This window comes from Dipodomys merriami, unplaced genomic scaffold (assembly GCF_024711535.1).
Source record: "Dipodomys merriami isolate MVZ:Mamm:240054 unplaced genomic scaffold, mDipMer1.0.p SCAF_78, whole genome shotgun sequence".
NCBI lineage: Eukaryota > Metazoa > Chordata > Mammalia > Rodentia > Heteromyidae > Dipodomys > Dipodomys merriami.
Window position 1 is genome coordinate 5,739,599 of NW_027206379.1, and position 17,486 is coordinate 5,757,084.

The 17,486-nt window shown below is 69.0% G+C and overlaps 2 protein-coding genes across 9 annotated transcripts; both read right to left on the reverse strand.

The window, feature by feature from the left end:
- Window positions 1–6,054: 6,054 nt before the first annotated feature.
- On the reverse strand, window positions 6,055–10,962 carry Cd151 (CD151 molecule (Raph blood group)). 2 transcript variants are annotated; one of them, XM_070009469.1, is made up of 8 exons: window positions 10,860–10,962; window positions 9,167–9,283; window positions 8,783–8,974; window positions 8,493–8,567; window positions 7,262–7,366; window positions 7,012–7,170; window positions 6,844–6,930; window positions 6,055–6,757 (listed from the first exon to the last, which is right to left on the reverse strand). In XM_070009469.1, exons 2-8 carry the CDS (start codon window positions 9,248–9,250, stop codon window positions 6,698–6,700), a joined length of 762 nt encoding a protein of 253 aa, XP_069865570.1. In that variant the 5' UTR covers window positions 9,251–9,283; window positions 10,860–10,962; the 3' UTR covers window positions 6,055–6,697. The 2 variants fall into 2 exon arrangements, with proteins under 2 accessions (XP_069865570.1, XP_069865571.1); XM_070009470.1 differs by having other exon boundaries at window positions 9,167–9,256; window positions 10,860–10,955.
- Window positions 10,963–11,687: 725 nt separating this feature from the next.
- On the reverse strand, window positions 11,688–16,202 carry Cracr2b (calcium release activated channel regulator 2B). Of its 7 annotated transcripts, none has more exons than XM_070009573.1 (10): window positions 16,127–16,202; window positions 14,431–14,619; window positions 14,246–14,357; window positions 13,725–13,893; window positions 13,282–13,428; window positions 13,112–13,199; window positions 12,932–13,024; window positions 12,504–12,670; window positions 12,262–12,333; window positions 11,688–12,070 (listed from the first exon to the last, which is right to left on the reverse strand). In XM_070009573.1, the coding sequence occupies exons 2-10, from the start codon at window positions 14,596–14,598 to the stop codon at window positions 11,872–11,874; spliced, it is 1,215 nt and encodes a 404-aa protein (XP_069865674.1). In that variant the 5' UTR covers window positions 14,599–14,619; window positions 16,127–16,202; the 3' UTR covers window positions 11,688–11,871. The 7 variants fall into 7 exon arrangements, with proteins under 7 accessions (XP_069865674.1, XP_069865668.1, XP_069865670.1 ...); XM_070009567.1 differs by lacking the exon at window positions 16,127–16,202 and adding an exon at window positions 15,882–16,004; XM_070009569.1 differs by lacking the exon at window positions 16,127–16,202 and adding an exon at window positions 15,595–15,678.
- Window positions 16,203–17,486: the final 1,284 nt, after the last annotated feature.

The following is a 17,486-nucleotide window of genomic DNA, read 5'->3' on the forward strand; positions in this document are numbered from 1 at the left end:
CAGAGAGCCCAGAGAGCCCAGAGCCCAGAGCCCACAGAGCCCAGAGCCCACAGAGCCCAGAGCCCAGAGAGCCCAGAGCCCACAGAGCCCAGAGCCCACAGAGCCCAGAGCCCAGAGCCCACAGAGCCCAGAGCCCAGAGCCCAGAGCCCAGAGAGCCCAGAGAACCTAGATCCCAGAGAACCCAGAGCCCAGAGAACACAGAACCCACAAGAGCCCAGAGCCCAGAGCCCAGAGCCCAGAGCCCCCTCCCTGGAACCTCCCAGAGACAGGAAGGAGCTAAAGCCTGGTCACCACTCAGACTCAGAATCACACACTGCGTACATGTGCATGTGTGTGTGTCCTTGCTACCTGGTCACGGCCAGGTAAGGTGTTGGCCCAGAGGTCCTGCAGACATGGTCTCCAGGCCTTAGCCAAGTGTCCTCCATGCCTCGGCTCGGTATCTGAGCGGTTCAGCCAGAGAGCCCCTCTCCTGACCCCCAGCCCTGCCCCGGCCCCGCGTGGGCCTCTCTCCTGACCCTGGCCCCGCGTGGGCCTCTCTCCTGACCCCCAGCCCTGCCCCGGCCCCGCGTGGGCCTCTCTCCTGACCCTGGCCCCGCGTGGGCCTCTCTCCTGACCCCCAGCCCTGCCCCGGCCCCGCGTGGGCCTCTCTCCTGACCCCGGCCCCGCGTGGGCCTCTCTCCTGACCCCGGCCCCGCGTGGGCCTCTCTCCTGACCCCCAGCCCTGCCCCGGCCCCGCGTGGATCTCTCTCCTGACCCCGGCCCCGCGTGGATCTCTCTCCTGACCCCCAGCCCTGCCCCGGTCCTGCGTGGATCTCTCTCCTGACCCCGGCCCCGCGTGGATCTCTCTCCTGACCCCGGCCCCGCGTGGATCTCTCTCCTGACCCCCAGCCCTGCCCCGGTCCTGCGTGGATCTCTCTCCTGACCCCGGCCCCGCGTGGATCTCTCTCCTGACCCCGGCCCCGCGTGGGCCTCTCTCCTGACCCCGGCCCCGCGTGGGCCTCTCTCCTGACCCCGGCCCCGCGTGGATCTCTCAGCGCTGACCCCGGCCCCGCGTGGATCTCTCAGCGCTGACCCCGGCCCCGCGTGGATCTCTCTCCTGACCCCGGCCCCGCGTGGGCCTCTCTCCTGACCCCGGCCCCGCGTGGATCTCTCTCCTGACCCCGGCCCCGCGTGGATCTCTCTCCTGACCCCGGCCCCGCGTGGATCTCTCTCCTGACCCCGGCCCCGCGTGGATCTCGGACCCCGGCCCCGCGTGGGCCTCTCTCCTGACCCCGGCCCCGCGTGGGCCTCTCTCCTGACCCCGGCCCCGCGTGGGGGACCCCGAGGCCGCGGGCGGGCGCCGGGTGGAGGCTGGGGGACCCCGAGGACGCGGGGGCGACGGTCGCTGGGCGCCGCGGCTCAGCCCACGGCCCCGCGCGGGTTCGCACTCGTGTCCCCGGGCGGCGGGAGCCGCGCCGGGGCCGTACCTGCGCGCGCAGCTGTCGGCCAGCACGAGAAACGCGAACCGCCGCTCCAGCCACTCTTTCGGGTGCGGCCGGCCGCCGTAGCGCCGGACCGAACCACCGCGCGGGAGGGGGGGAGCGGGGCCGGGCCGGACCACCGCGCCGGGAGGGGGGGAGCCGGGCCGGACCACCGCGCCGGGAGGGGGGGAGCGGGGCCGGACCACCGCGCCGGGAGGGGGGAAGCGGGGCCGGGCCGGACCACCGCGCCGGGAGGGGGGGAGCGGGGCCGGACCGGACCACCGCGCCGGGAGGGGGGGAGCGGGGCCGGACCGAACCACCGCGCCGGGAGGGGGGGAGCGGGGCCGGACCACCGCGCCGGGAGGGGGGGAGCGGGGCCGGGTCAGAAGGGACCGCGGCGGGGCCGAGCGGCGGCTGGACGCGGAGACCCCGCCCGGTGGACGCGTCCGGGGCGGAGCCGCCACGAGCGCCGCCCCCCGCGCAGCCCGGCGCAGCCCGACGCCGCCGCCGCCGCCGCCGCCGCCATGATCATCCCCGTGCGCTGCTTCACCTGCGGCAAGATCGTCGGCAACAAGTGGGAGGCCTACCTGGGGCTGCTGCAGGCCGAGTACACCGAGGGGTGAGCGGGGCGGGGGCCGGGGCGCCGTGGGGGGCTCCGCCCGGCCCGCGCGGGCCACGCCGTGAGGAGGCTCCGGCCCCGCGTCCCCCCGCCCCGCGTCCCCCCTCTCCTCCCCTCCCGCCCCGCGTCCCCCCTCTCCTCCCCCCCGCCCCGCGTCCCCCCTCTCCTCCCCTCCCGCCCCGCGTCCCCCCTCTCCTCCCCCCCCGCCCCGCGTCCCCCCTCTCCTCCCCTCCCGCCCCGCGTCCCCCCTCTCCTCCCCTCCCGCCCCGCGTCCCCCCTCTCCTCCCCTCCCGCCCCGCGTCCCCCCTCTCCTCCCCCTCCCGCCCCGCGTCCCCCCTCTCCTCCCCCTCCCGCCCCGCGTCCCCCCTCTCCTCCCCCCCGCCCCGCGTCCCCCCTCTCCTCCCCCCCCGCCCCGCGTCCCCCCTCTCCTCCCCCCCGCCCCGCGTCCCCCCTCTCCTCCCCCCCCGCCCCGCGTCCCCCCTCTCCTCCCCCCCGCCCCGCGTCCCCCCTCTCCTCCCCCCCCGCCCCGCGTCCCCCCTCTCCTCCCCCCCCGCCCCGCGTCCCCCCTCTCCTCCCCCCCCGCCCCGCGTCCCCCCTCTCCTCCCCCCCCGCCCCGCGTCCCCCCTCTCCTCCCCCCCCGCCCCGCGTCCCCCCTCTCCTCCCCCCGCCCCGCGTCCCCCCTCTCCTCCCCCCCGCCCCGCGTCCCCCCTCTCCTCCCCCCCCGCCCCGCGTCCCCCCTCTCCTCCCCCCCCGCCCCGCGTCCCCCCTCTCCTCCCCCCCGCCCCGCGTCCCCCCTCTCCTCCCCCCCCGCCCCGCGTCCCCCCTCTCCTCCCTCCCGCCCCGCGTCCCCCCTCTTCTCCCTCCCGCCCCGCGTCCCCCCTCTCCTCCCTCCCGCCCCGCGTCCCCCCGCCCCGCGTCCCCCCTCTCCTCCCTCCCGCCCCGCGTCCCCCCTCTCCTCCCCCTCCCGCCCCGCGTCCCCCCTCTCCTCCCCTCCCGCCCCGCGTCCCCCCTCTCCTGCGCCTGCTGCAGTTTGAACTCGCGCCTCGCGCCTGTGCTTTGCCTTAGCTGCTTTGGCTTTAGGCCTTGTTCTGTGTCTGTCGGCCCGGGACCCGAACTGTCCCTGAGCCGCAGCGCCGCTCCCACTTCCCAGCCACCAGGAGGCAGAGGTCTGAGGATCCTGTCCCAAAGCCAGCCTAGTAGAGAAACCCGTGGGGCCCTTTCATCTCCAGGTAGTCAGCCAAAACACTTGAGCCATGTCTCAAGCGGTAGAGCACCGTCCCTGAACCACGAAAGGCATGCAAGAGCAGGAGACCCTGCGTCAGTCCCCAGGACCACCTCCGTGCAGTCTGATCCACCTTCCTGTGGGGGCTGTGTGTCTTCAGGGCTCCTACTTCCCAGGTGCCCCTACCATGGGAAGTGGTCGGTGGAGAGGCTGCTCAGTCCCAGGGTCCATAGGAATACCTTGGCAGGAGCCCTCCGCCCCATCCTGCCGCCGCCTTCCCACCTCGACACACTGGAACTGCAAAGTGCCTGAGGCTTCTGATTGGCTTGGGGAATGGAAAGGGTGGTTTCCTGGAGAGCCAAGGGAGAGCACGCAGATAGCCCTGGAAGTCTCCACAGAGCTACCCTGGGCATGGGAGCCAGAAGCAGGGACAGAGGACGGGATTGGAGGGTGGGCAGGGAGGGTGTGATCTGGAGGCTCAGGTCCTCCAGCCGTGCAGCTGGAAGAGGGGGCTTGCCCGACTGCCTTCTAGGCCTCTAGGGGCACACTTCCCGCATTTCCAAGTCAGTCCACCTGGATCATGCTGCTGTGCCTTAGCCATGGCCCAGGTAGAGCTGTAACACCTTGATGAGAGGGGAGAGAGCGCCCCCAGATACCAGTGGGGGTGGCTCAGGCTGTGCCCACCACAGCCCCAGCCCGCTCACCACCCTTCCCTCACACAGGGACGCCCTGGATGCCCTGGGTCTGAAGCGCTACTGCTGCCGCCGCATGCTGCTAGCACACGTGGACCTCATTGAGAAGCTGCTCAACTACGCACCTCTGGAGAAGTGACGGAGGCATCTTGGCCTCTGCTGACCACGGTGGTCAGCACCACGCTGGGCTCAGGATGAGGCCTGGGCAGGTCCACGGCAGTGCCTGCCTCTGACACTGTGACTCCACGGCTCCCATTCTGGACAGAAGCACTCAGTAAAGTCTTCGTAGAACCAATAGGTCCTGCTTGTTGGTCTGCTTTTCTGGGGCTCCCTGTGGCCTGTCTTGTGGGAGCCCTTATTTCTGCTCCCTTGGTTTCCTCAGAGACGTCAGAGGCAAGGTCTTGACCTAGCCATTCCCATGGGGACAGGGTGCTGTAGAAAGGCCCAGCTGTCGTCTTCTCCCTCAGAGCCTCCCCTGCGGGGGTTGGCAGGTGATGATGGCCCTTGCTGTCCTGGAAGAGGACACATCCACACGGCGGAGGTGGGAGTCATTCTTCGTTCCTAGCCCCTCTCTGAATCTTTGTTTTTATTTGGTGGTGCCGTTCAAGCTCAGAGCTTTCTGCTTGTTAGGAATATGGTCTACACTTGCGTCATGATTCCAGCCTTCTAGAATCTGAAGAACCAGGTTGTTTAGAGCCTGAAAAGCACCTGCTGTGGTCACAGCTGCCTGGTCCCACCTGCTGCCACACCCATAGCTCTCCCAGACCCCACAGGAGAGCAGAGCAGCCCTGCCCCCTGACCAGGTTCCTGCGGAGGAGGGCTGTACCCTGCCCCAACCAGCCCCGACACCTACCCTTCCCTCTGGCAGGGCTGGCCCCAAGGCGCCCTCCTAGCACATAATCCCAGGCTTGGGTTTATGGGAAGTGGAAGTTAAGCCCGACACCCCTGGCTCATACCATAATCCTAGCTACACCAGAGGTTGAGATCTAAAATTTGCAGTTCAAAGCCAGCCTGGGGGGCTGGGAATGTGCCTTAGTGGTAGAACGCTAACCTAGCAAGCCTGACACCCACCTACACAGAAAAAGCCAGAAGTGGTGCTGGGGCTTAAGTGGTAGACTGCTAACCTGAGCAAAGGAAGCTCAGGGACTGTACCCAGGCTCTGAGTTCAGGCCCCAGGATTGGCAAAAATAAAAAGGCAGCCTGGGCAGAAAAGTCAATTAACCACCCAACAAAAAGCTGTGAGTGGACCTATAGCTCAAGTGATAGAGCACTGTTCTTGAGCAAAAAAGCTCAGGTACAGTGCCCAGATCAAGTCCCAGGACCAGCACCAAAAAAAAAAAAATGGAAGTCATGCCCCGGCAGGTGTGGGGACGTGACTCTTCTCGGATACGTCCTCTAGATAGAGGTCTTGATGTTGTACCTTGTGGGACGCAGTCCACACGAAGAGGCGGAGGAGATGGGAGCCAAGCCTTGAGGCTTTCCTGTGTGTCTCCAGCCCTGCAGCGCCACTGCACACGCTGGCCGCCCCGGACACCTGCCCCGCTCTACCATCTCCTAGACCACTGGTCCTCGGCCTGCCCCGCAATCTCCACCTAACATGACCCTCCCAGGGCTAGAAAGTCTCTGGGGATCATAAGCAAGTCACAGCTCAGGCCGCCCTGGGCAGAGGATGTGCAGGCTGCTCCAGGTCAGCCTCATTTCCTCTGCAGGAGGCCCCACCCTGCAAGAACACTAGGCTGTCTCAGGGGCTCATACTCATACTCCTACTCAGCAGGCTGAGGTCTGGAAGACCAGTTTGAAGCTAACTCATACAAAAATGTCCTTGGGAATGAGTAAAAAGCCAGGCTAGAGGCATAGGGCATGGCTCAAATGGTAGAGCGCCAGCCTAATAAATGTAAAACCCCAGGACTTGCCAGTGTGACTATTCTGTGGTCCCAGCCACTGGGTGCTCCCATCACCTTAGACCCTAGGGACAAGCCCTAGCATGGTGGGCCTTTTGCATGCTGACCTGGGAGGTGTGTCCACCCTGCTGAGCACCGGACCGCTGACCACACACTGGCCCAAGTGTTCAACAAACGTTTATTGAGCACCTGCAATGGCAGGAGCAGCTGTGGGGGTCTGTAGTACAGTGAGTAAAAACATGCCCACACAGGACACCTGGCAGGTGGGCATGCACACATGAATGCAGCATCTGGAGTGGTGTTAAGAGCAGTGGGAAGGATCAAACCAGGGCTGTGGCTGCTAGGAGCAGGGGAGGGGTGGGGCAGGGGCGCAGGCCACTGGGCAGGGGCTCCTCAGCCCCTAGATGGGAGGGAGCCAAGCAGCTGAGGGCCTGCTGTGCGCTTTTCCAGTGGCGGGCACAAGGGGCGCCTGGGCCTGCTAGGTGCCCCGCATGTGCCATCCAACAGCCTGCTTGCCGCTGACCCCACACAGAGGGCGTGCCCCCTACAGATGGCCGGACTCTGAGCAGAGGCAAGCTGGCCTACTGTCCACTGTCTCAGTTGGGTCAGCCTACCAGCGAGCCCCACAGAGGCCACAGCCTCCCACAGGCGCAGGCTGGGCGTGAGTAAAAGGCACTTGAGGCCACCCACCCAGGGGTGGGCTGCCAGGGTCACGGATGAGGGTGCAGGCGGGAGAGTGGCCTGTCAGCAGTCAGCTCAGTAGTCAGTGGGGCGGGTGGCGGGGCCAGGCGGGGCCTGGTGGTCAGTAGTGCTCCAGCTTGAGGCTCCGGTACAAGCAGCACGTGAAGATCATGCCAAAGACCTGCACAGAGCCAGACAGCAGCAGTGAGGGCCAGGGCTGCCCACTGTCCATCCACCTCTGGGCCCCACCGCGGCCCCCGGGCCCACCTGCACACAGGCAATGCCGATGCCCACAGCCCCGATGACCCTCAGGTGCTCCTGGATGAAGGTTTCCAGCTTGGTGATGCAGCCACCCTGCAGGGTAGAAAGTGGTGAGTGGGGTCCACGGGCCGCCCGGGCCTGTGGCTGCCAGGCCCACATGCCCTGCACACCTACCTCCACCTTATAGATGTTGGAGGCATGGTCCCGAAGCCCACAGCCTGGCACGATGGTCTTGCAGCAGCTGTCGGGGACCACGCGGCCACCTGCCTCCCCGGAGCGGATCCACTCGCTTTCCCGCCAGTCCTGGGAGCTGTTGCTGCCACAGCAGTGGAACTGCAAGGGGAGGCGCTGAGCCTGCGGCCGGCGGCGCTGAGCCAGCACTGAGCCGGCCAGGGGCCGCAGGCAAGCCCTACCCAACACCTACTTCCTGCTGGAGCTTGTCCACAGCACTGGTCACACCCTCGTGGCCCGGCTGGTGGTACCTCTTGGTCATGGTGTCCTTCAGGTTCTCCTTCAGCTCTGTGTTTAGCTGGGGAGAGAGTGTGCTGAGTTGAGGCCTCCTGGGTACGGAGAGGCCAGCCCAGGACCCAGGACCTCAGCCTGAGGGGGTCACAGGTGTGAGCCACAGGACCTCAGCCTGAGGGGGTCACAGGTGTGAGCCACAGGACCTCAGCCTGAGGGGGTCACAGGTGTGAGCCACAGGACCTCAGCCTGAGGGGGTCACAGGTGTGAGCCACAGGACCTCAGCCTGAGGGGGTCACAGGAGTGAGCCACAGGACCTCAGCCTGAGGGGGTCACAGGAGTGAGCCACTAGCGTCTGGCTCTTCACTCTACTTATTATTATTTTTTTTTTTTTGGTAGTGCTGGGGCTTATCTGAGGATTCTAGTAAAAAAGCCCGAGCTGGGCACCTGTGGCTCAAGCCTGTAATGCTAGCTACTCAGGGGGCTGAGGTCTGAGGGTCCAGCCAGGGCAGGAAAATCCATGAGACTCATCTCCAGTTAACCACCAGAAAACCTGAGTAGCACTGTGGCTCAAAGTGGTAAACTCTAGCTTTGAGCAAAAGAACTCAGGGTCAGTGCCCATGCCCTGATGTCAAGTCCCCCCAACCAACAACAACAAAAAGCTAGCCCAAGCATTAGAGTCTTGAGACTCGCCTCCAATTAAGCATCAAAAAGCTGGAAATGGAGCTATGGCTCGATGGTAGAGTACTAGTCTTGAGCCCAAATATGGCAAGGTGCCAGTGGCTCATGCCTATAGTCCTAGCTACTTAGGCTGAGAACTGAGGATTAAGGTTCAAAGACAGCCTAAGCAGGAATGCCCATGAAACTGTTATCGTCAACTAATCACCAAAGAAAAAAGGCAATTGTGGAGTTGTCTCAAGCCCTAGGACCAGCATCAAAAAACTAAGTCAAATAAAATAAAAAAATAAAAAGCCTGGGATGGAAGGGAAGGACCAGGGCCAGACACAGCTAGCTGTGGAGCTGGGGACACCAGAGGCCCACAGGCAGGTAAGAGCAGGGTCTCGCGATGCCCTGGGTGCCTGCTTCCTCTGTGAGCCCCAACAAGGGCAGCTGCTGGCAAGGGCTGTAGCTCTGCCATCTGCCCGCTCCTCCCTGCATGCCCCCATACCCCCAGGCTGGTCCAGGCCCCTTACCTGCTGGTAATAGACATAGGCCAGGATGCCAGCAATGATCTCCAGCAGAAAGATGAGGAGGAGCAGGACGAAGTACTGTGGGGCACAGACCCAGGGAGGTGGTCTAGGTCGGGGGTCCCACCCAAAGGGGCCCCAGCAGGAGGGGCCAGCTCTGAGCCTCCCTCAGAGCTGGTCTATGCCCTCAGCCAGGTCAGACGGGGAGGGGCCGCTCCCACCCCCTTGGATCCCAGGGCGTCCAGGAGGCCCGTGAGCCACTGCCCAGTACCCTCACCCCTTCTGTGCCTACTGACCAAGCGCAGCAGATTCCTCCGCTCTTTGAAGGTGGCGCAGCAGCCCAGAACACCGGTTACCATGACAACAACCCCAGCCACCACCAGGATGTAGGCGGTGGCCAGGTAGGTGCTGGAGGCCAGCAGGCTGATGTAGTCGCTCTTGAGGGCAAGGGTCCAGATGCCCACAGCCATGACAGCCAGGCCAGCCAGCTGCAGACAGTGAGTGAGCACCCGTCATGTCCGGCCTCCAGAGCCATGACCCTTGGGGGGGGGGGGGGAGGGCAGAGGCAAAGGGAGGGGAAGGCGCCTGCATCCAGAGCAGGGGTCGGAGAGGAGGTGGCTCCAGCCCCAGAAGCAGTAGATTCAGGGAGGGTGGAGGCAGACGCGGCCGCATCTTCTCACCCAGAAGCAGCAGTTGTAGGTGAACAGCAGGTACTTGAGGCAGACGGTGCCGCATGTGGCCTTCTTCTCCTTGAACTCGCCCATGCTGAGCTGTGGGGGTGGCGGGGGTCACAGGGCCTGCAGGGGGGTCGGGGGTCACAGGGCCGGCAGCGCGGGGGGGGGGGGGTCAGGGGTCACAGGGCCCGCAGCGCCGGGGGGTCGGGGGTCACAGGGCCCGCAGCGCCGGGGGGTCGGGGGTCACAGGGCCGGCAGCGCGGAGGGGGGAGGTCGGGGGTCACAGGGCCGGCAGCGTCGGGGGGTCGGGGGTCACAGGGCCCGCAGCGCCGGGGGGTCGGGGGTCACAGGGCCGGCAGCGTCGGGGGGGGGGTCGGGGGTCACAGGGCCCGCAGCGCCGGGGGGGGGGGGTCGGGGGGGTCACAGGGCCCGCAGCGCCGGGGGGGGGGTCGGGGGGGTCACAGGGCCCGCAGCGCCGGGGGGGGGGGTCGGGGGGGTCACAGGGCCGGCAGCGTCGGGGGGGGTCGGGGGTCACAGGGCCCGCAGCGCCGGGGGGGGGTCGGGGGTCACAGGCCGGCGGGGACCGGCGGGGACACCGCTTGAGTCACTCCCCGGACAAAGCTCAGCAGCGCAGCCCCAGGCCGTCGGCTGCTGACTCACGCCGGCCGGCAGACCCCGGCGTCCCCGGCGCACGATACCGGCGGACGGGAAGCAAACTCCCAAGCCCGCGGCGGGAGCGCGGCCAGGCTCAGCTCGGCCCCCGGGAAAGGTCTGCGCGGCCTCGCCTTCCTCCACCGGGGGCAGCGGAGGGCCGGGCCGGCGGGGGGAGCCCCAGACCGGAGCTGGAGGGGACGGGCGACCCGAGCGCGCCGAGGGGCGGCGGGCGGGGTGCGGAGCTGGAGCCCCCGGCCCGACTCCGCCCTCCACCCACCCAGCACCGGACCCGCGCCTCCGTGCCTCGGCGGGGCCTCGCCCGCTGGAGGGAGAGGCCGGGGCCCAGGCCAGGGGGCCGGCCGGGCATTTCGGTCTGAGCGGGGGGAGGGGGCGTTTCTGGACGGCCGGCCCGGGAGGGCAGGGCCGCGGCTCTAATTAAGGCGCCGCCCTGGGCCTGAGCCCCAGACGGGTCCTCCAACCCCCCTCCGGGCTGCCCGGGAGAAAAGGCGCCGCGCTGGGGAGCCCAGGCCTCCCCCGGGGCCGGGGCCGGGGCGGCCCGCTGTCTCGGGGGGCTGGGACGCAGCCCTGCGCGGCGCAGGACCCGGGCCCCGGGCCAGGACTCCGCACCCGGCGGCGCGGCCCCGCTTCGCCCACGGGCCGGGCGGATGTGCGTCCCGGGGAAGGGCCGGAGGAAGCCGGCGGGCCAGAAATAGCTCCAGCGCTGGACGGGCCCCAGCAGCCCGGACCTCCGCCGGAGCCCGGGCGGCCGCCCCGGGGCCCCGCGGCCCCGCCCCGCGCGGGCGCAGCGACGGCCCGCCCACCGCGCGCGGGGCCCGCGGCCCGGACAGAGAGCCAGGCGCCCGGGCTGCGCCTTCCGGGACCCGGCCTGCCCTCCCCGCGGCGCCTCCGACGCGCCCGGCACCGGTCTCCCTCCCGGACAGGCCCGCGCGGGGCTGCGGCCGGGTCCCGTGGACGCGGGCTCCCGGGCGCCCCCGGAGCCACCGATCGGGTCTCACTCGGCAGCCGGGCCCCGCGGCGCACTCACCGACCGCGCGTCGGAGTCCCAGCCGGGCGGAGGCTCGCGGGGGCGGCGGCTCCGGACGCCGAGAATGCGCGGCCCCGGGCCTACGGACACACGCCCCGGCACGCCCCGCCCCGACCACGCGTCACCGGCCCCGCCCCTGGCCGACGGCCCCGCCCGTTGCGTGAGCCCCGCCCACGGCCGGCCGGCGCCGGGCGGGTCCGGACTCGCGCTGCGGCTGGCGGGCCGGAGCCGGCGGGGCGGGGCGTCGGCCTGGGGACGCCCCCAGCTCAGCGAGCCCCCCCCCCGGGCCCCGAAGGCTGGGCCTGGCGTCGGCCCCGCCCCCGGAGGCACTGACGACCGCCTGGGGCGGTGGGCGTCTGGCGGGCTCGGGAGGCCCCGGGGTCGGGGCCGGGCGCTGGGAGTGAGCTCCGGCCGGGCGTCCAGGTTACCGCCGGGCTCCGGCCCGCGCACGGGCTGGCCGCGACTGCGAGCTGATGAGAACGCAGGGATGCGGCGGCGAAGGAAGCTTCGCGGGAGCCAGGTCCCTGGAGCCTTCCAGACCCTTCCTGCGTGGCTGGGGCTGGAGCGCAGGCTGCCAGCCCTCCTCCGACCCAGCTTCTGGCCAGCTTGTCCTGGCGGTGGTCTCCGGGGCTTTCCCCCCCGGGCTAGCTCTGAACCGCTATCCCCTACCTAAGCCTCCTGAGCAGAGCTAGATTACAGGTGTGCGACCCAGATTCCTGGCTTGGAGCTTGAGCTTTGGCGGGTGGTGAGGTCTCAGAGCACGGCAGAGACCCTAAGAGATCACACCCGCAGATGTGCGGCCCAGCGCGCGGAGCCACGAGCCACGTGTGCAGGCCACAGACACGCAAAGGCCAACGACAGGGCCTTCGGTGGGCTTTATTGGACAGAAGGCCCTGTCTTCCTTCAGGCAGGGAGCCAGGTAGAGCGCACCCGAGTGCATGAGCCCATCCCAGAAACTCCTTCAAGACGCGGCTCCTCCAGGTAACACACCGGGAGTCGCGTGTCCTGATGGTCAGGCGCTGGGAAGGTGGCCGGAGCCTCGTCTGGGGGGCCCAGCCCAGCCGCGGCGGCAGCAGCAGCAGCAGCAGCAGCAGCCGCAGCAGGAGGAGGGCCCGGGTGCTCCGGCTGTGGCCAGGACCTTCCTGGGGCTGCTCCCCAGCAGCCCCGCCTCACACGCATCTCTCTCATCCCGCAGCCTCGTATTCAGCTCCCTGTGGAGGGCGGTGTGAGGGCTGAGAAGGCCGAGGGGCTAAGATCTCGGGGTGGGAGATCTGGGGTGGGCCCTCGGGCCTGAGCGGTGGAGGGCAGACACGGGCAAGCACCTCCTCCTGCAACGGGGCCGAAGCCCAGGATATTTGGGAGCGCGGAGCCCCAAGCCCCGCTGGGCCCTGTCCGTCCGCACCTGAGCAGCTCCAGCTGCCTTAGGAGGCTCAGTTTCTCTTTCTGCATGTTCCGAGAGACAGCAACCACGTCCCTGTGGGTGAAGGGGGACCAGATGCAGGCCGACGACGCCCCACAGCCCCCAGAGGTCCTTCCACCCGAGCCCCTCAGCCCCGGGGCAGCGCTGGGTTCAGGGACAGAACCCAGAGAGAGCCGCCGGCCCTCGCAGCCCCGCGCCGGGGCCCGGCCCCGCCCGCCCCGCACCTTTGGGTTTGCTCCAGGCGGCCCTGCGCGTCGCCCTCCAGCCGGCGGAGCCGCTCCTGAGCCCCGTCCAGCTGCGTGCGCAGCGCCTGGTAGGCCCGCAGCAGCTGGCCGTGCTGGGCCTGCGCTTCCCGGTGCTCCGCGGCGCGAGCCTGCAGCTCCTGTTCCAGCTAGGGGCGTCGGGGTGCAGGCTGGCGAGGAGGGCCCGTGGCTCCCCCGGGGGACGTGGGCGCGCGCCGAGCCTGCCGGGGGCGGGGCCTGCCGGGGTGGGGCGTGGCAGGGGCGGGGGCGGGGCCTGTCGGGGATGGGGCGGGGAGGGGCCGGGGTCTGCCGGGGGTGGGGCCGAGCCTGACAGGGGCGGGGCCTGCCAGGGTGGGCGTGGCGGGGCGGGGCCTGTGGGGCCGGGGTCGGCCGGGCGGCGCGGCGCTCACCTCCCGCTGCCGCTGGCCCGCGCGCTCCAGCTCCTGCTCGCGGCTCAGCAGCTCCAGTTCCAGGCGACCCCGTAGCTCCTCGCGGGGGAGGCTCTGGGACGCACCGGGGCTCGTGAGCCTCGGCCCGCCCCGACGGCGCAGGCTCGGGGAGGGGCGCGGGGCCCGGGGCGGGCGGCCCACCTGGCTCGGCCGCGCGCGCTGCTCCCGGAGCTGCTGCTCCAGCTCCTCGTAGAGGCCGCGCACCTCCCTCTCGTGCTCGCTCTCGCGCCTGCGGAGAGCGGGCGCGCCGTCGTGGGAAGGAGGGAGGCGGGCTCTGCCCCGGGCCCCCCGGGCCCCGGGCCCGCCCTCACCGCCGCAGCGCCTGCTCCAGGCCGTCCCGCTCCCGGGCCGCCGCCTCCAGGCAGGCCGAGGCGCGCACCAGGACGTCCTCCAGCGCGCCCAGCAGCTCGGGCCGCTCGCGCTGCAGCCGGGCCCAGAGCGCCCGCACCGCCCGCTGCCTGCGGCGAGGGGCGGAGAGGGGGCCGGGGCTGGCGGGCGGGACGGGCGCGGCCCTCGGGAGGGCGCTGCCCACCGGCCCGGCGTCCGAGGAGCTGCGCTGGCCCCGGGGCTCCGCAGCGCCCCCGCCCGGCACCCGCGGCCGCGGCCTCCCGGAAGGCAAATCCTGCGGGAAATCAGGGCCCGCAGAGCCGGCCGCCGGCGCGGGCGGGGCCCCAGCTCGGCCGCTGTCCGGCCGCCCTCCCGCCGGGCGCGCGGGCCGGGTCCGCACACGCGCCGCAGCCCCAGCCCCACTCACTCGCCCAGGACCCGGGCCACCCCCAGCTGCTCCAGCGCGGGGCAGACGCTCTCCGCATCCTCCTCCTCCGGAGGGACCGCGGCGCCCCGCACATCCGGCCAGCCGCACTCGAACGTTTCCTCCGGGGTCGGAGAGGGGCGCGTGGCCGGCTCCACCCCCACAAACTTCCCTGCGGGATGGGGTGGGAGGCAGGGGTTGGTGGGACTGCGGGCGCCCACCCCGGCCTTCCTCCCGGCGCACATCCCGGCCTCTCTCTCGGCCCAGTTTCCTGTTTTTCTTCCTTATTCTGGTTCCAGGGGCCTGGGAATGGGAGGTGACACCAGGCTCCCAGCTCGGTCTGGGTCCGGTGGGCAGGGGACAGGAGGCCAAGGCTGTGCTCAACAGGCGGGGTGGGGCCGGTCCTGGAAGACCCCTGCCTACACACCAGGGCGCTCTGGCGGGAAGGAACGGGGCTGCTCGTGGGCCAGGGAAGGAAGGCCCTGGTCTCCAGGTAGCTGATAGCAGGCAGGGCCCCTGCTTACCCAGGCCCAGGCAGAACTCCCGGGCCGTGAGGAAGCCGGTGTGAGCCTGGTCCAGGCTTTCAAACACAGCCTCCAGCTGCTCAGGGCTGAGGGGCAGGTCGCTTTGCAGGCCCTGGCCAGGAGGAGGGCATCATGAACAGCCAGGGCCAGCTGGGGGCCGAGTACCTCCTGAAACCCGGACTCACCTGCAGGTCGTGCCTGGTGATGAAGCCCTTGGCCTCCTTGTCGCACAGCAAGAAGAGCTCTTGGGCCTGCTGCAGCACCTCCTCCGTCGGCAGCCTGGCAGAGGCCCCTTCCTCCCCTTCCTCCGCTGGCGGGGCCTCCCCAGCCCTAGGCTTTCTGTGGCTGGCCATGGGTCTTGATGCAGCCGGGTGCTATGGAGCAAGGGGGGTTACAGGAGCAGGGAGGAGGGGCTGTGTGACGGGGAGTTGGCCGGGCGCTGGCAGGGCGCTGGCTCGGCCTCTGGCAGCAGGTGATGCGAAGGCCCGGCGGCCGCAGGGGGCAGAAGGTGCCCTGCCAAGGAGGCCCAGGGTGTCGCTGGAATGGGAGGAGGCCAATGCTGGGACTAGGAGGACACAGGGCCCCAGAGAAAGGCCGTCTCTCCAGAAAGGGACTGGTGCGCTGGGATGAGATCCTGGGGTCATGGGGTGAAGGAGGGCGGGGGAAGAGCCCACCGCATCCCAGATTTGCGGCACTGGCAGTCTGCACTGGCCACTAGATTTTAGCCCTCTGCGGGGTCTGTGATGCCCAGGTCAACTCCTCCCTCCCGTCCTCTGCTCTCCCACCGGGCAGCTCGGGGAGGCAGGTGCAGGGTTCCAGGCCTGAGCACCCCGTCACCGGGGTCACCCTCCCTGGTCCCACCGCGGCCCTCCCCCGCTCCCTGCTCCCCGTTCACGTCCCCAGGCCTCACCGCGGCCAGCGGCCGTGCTCCACCCTCCCCTCGGGGCCACCTGTCACCCAGACCCAGACCCGGTGTCCCTAAACTCTCCAGTCACAGGGCCTGGGATCCGGGAATCTCCGCCGTTGGTCCGTCCTTCCAAGCAGCTCATTCTCCCTCCACCCACTTTCCTAGGGAAGGGCGTCGGTCCCCCAGCACAGCAGGGCCGTGAAGGCTCCGGCTGGGCGGGAGGCCGCCGGTCCGGGGTGGGCCTGGTACGGTCGCCGCGCCTCCCCTCCACCGCTCCCGGGCTCCACGGCCGCGGGGCCCCGGCGCCGACGGCAGGGAGGACGGGGGGAGGGAGGGGACGGGGGCCGAGCCGCCCGCGCGCCCCGGGACCCACCGGCCGTGCGCGCCGCGCCGTCCCCGCCCGGCCCTCCGAGGTGCGCGGGGCCGGGCCGCCCGCGCCTACCTGCCAGCTGCTCCGCCGCACCTGTGCGCGCCCTCCTCCCGGAAACGCGGCGCCCCGCCCCGCCGGACCCCGCCGCCCGCGTCCACCCCGAGCAGTGGCGGCCCCGGCCCGGGCCCTCCCGGGCCAGGATCCGGGGTGCAGACACCCTCCCCCCATCGCTGGAAGCCAGGCACGGGCGCCAAAACTGCGGAGGAAATAGCCGGGCAGGAAGCGGCCGGCACTCGGGTGGCCGCGGGCCGGGCCGGCTGGGGTGGGGGTGGCGTCTGGAAGCCTTTTTCTGTACTTGCCCAATTTTTGGTCTCTTGATCTTTAAACAAGCATTGATCCTAGGGCTTCAAGTGGCCGACAGGAAGACCCCGTGTGGAGGGGGGCACAGGGCTGACCAGGGTCCTCTGGAAGGTCAGCCTGGGGCGGCCCCAGCGCCGGGGGGGGGGGGCCCTCTCCAGGTGGCAGTGAGCACCGTCCACTGCCCGGAGCTCCCCCTCCCCCCCCGCCCCGCCCCCGGGCAGCCTCCGCCTGGACCCACACCTACCTGGAGGGCCAGCAGCCTGTCCTGCCTGCAGCAGCCCTGTGGCAGGGCTGTGGAACCACAGGCTGGGCCTACAGGACAAGACCTGGAAACCAAGAGGGGGCCCGCCCCTGGCACCTGAACCAGGGACCTGCCTGGCCGGCTCACCCAGTCCTGCCGTCCCATCCCAGGCCTCACAACCAGATCAACCGTTATTGTTGGCTGGGGGCTGCTACCACAGCACCCCACACCTTCTGGGAGGGGCTGTCGGCACTGGGCTGGTAGTACTGAGAGTGGGGACCACAGCCAGTCATCTCTGCCCCCCCTTCTCTCCGAGGGTCCTTGTCCCCTCCAGTGCTCCCTCCGCAGCATGGACACTTCCAGGAAACCTCGTCTCGTGGAAGGGAACATGGCCGGCTTTCAGCTGGGATCTCTACGCAATGACTCCAGACCCCTCCTGATGCTGCTCCACCCAGCAGGAGGCAGGTATAGGAGCAGGGCCACAAGAGAGCACCTGCACCTGGCCGCTGAGGCTCACTGATGATTGGGGAAGAATTGGGCCAACATTTCCAAGCCCCCAGGAGCTGCACCCTCCGCAAGGGTCGGAGTGGAGGTGTAACCCCGTTTGTAAACAGTTCTGTGTGCCCTCCACCCCAGCGGGCACTGAGAATGGAATCCAGGGCCTGGGACATGTTGGGCAAGTTCTCTACCACTTAGCTATACCCTGGTCCCTCAACAGTTTAGTTACATTTAGCAAGGATCTTGAGCCAAGACAGACATATCCATTGGCCCTGAGGGGAATGTTAGGGGCAGAAGTGTAGATCAGAGGGGTGAGGCTTCAGCTAGCAGGCCCCAAAGGCAATCGTGGAAGACCTGATGCCCTGTAGACAATGGTCAACAGGTACCCCAGCTCTGCCCACAGAGCCCCAAGTAAAGAAGGGGTTGACATGTAGAAATGAAGATGCCAGCTGGGCCCTCACACCTGTAATCCCAGCTCTTTGGGAGGCTGTGATTCCAGATCCAGGTTTGAAGCCAGTCACAGCAGGAGTCTTTTTTTTTTTTTTTTGGTCAATCATGGGGCTTGAACTCTGGGCCTGGGTGCTGTCCCTTAGCTCTTCAGCTCAAGGCTAGCCCTCTACCACTTGAGCTACAGGCCACTTCCGGTTTTTTGGTGGTTTATTGGAGATAAGAGTCTCACAGACAACCGGGCACTGGTGGCTCACGCCTGTAATCCTAGCTACTCAGGAGGCTGAGATCTGAGGATGGAGGTTCAAAGCCAACCAGGGCAGGAGAGACCATGAGACTCCTATCTCCAATAAATCACCAGAAAACCGGAAGTGGTGCTGTAGCTCAAGTGGTAGAGCGCTTGCCTTGAGCTGAAGAG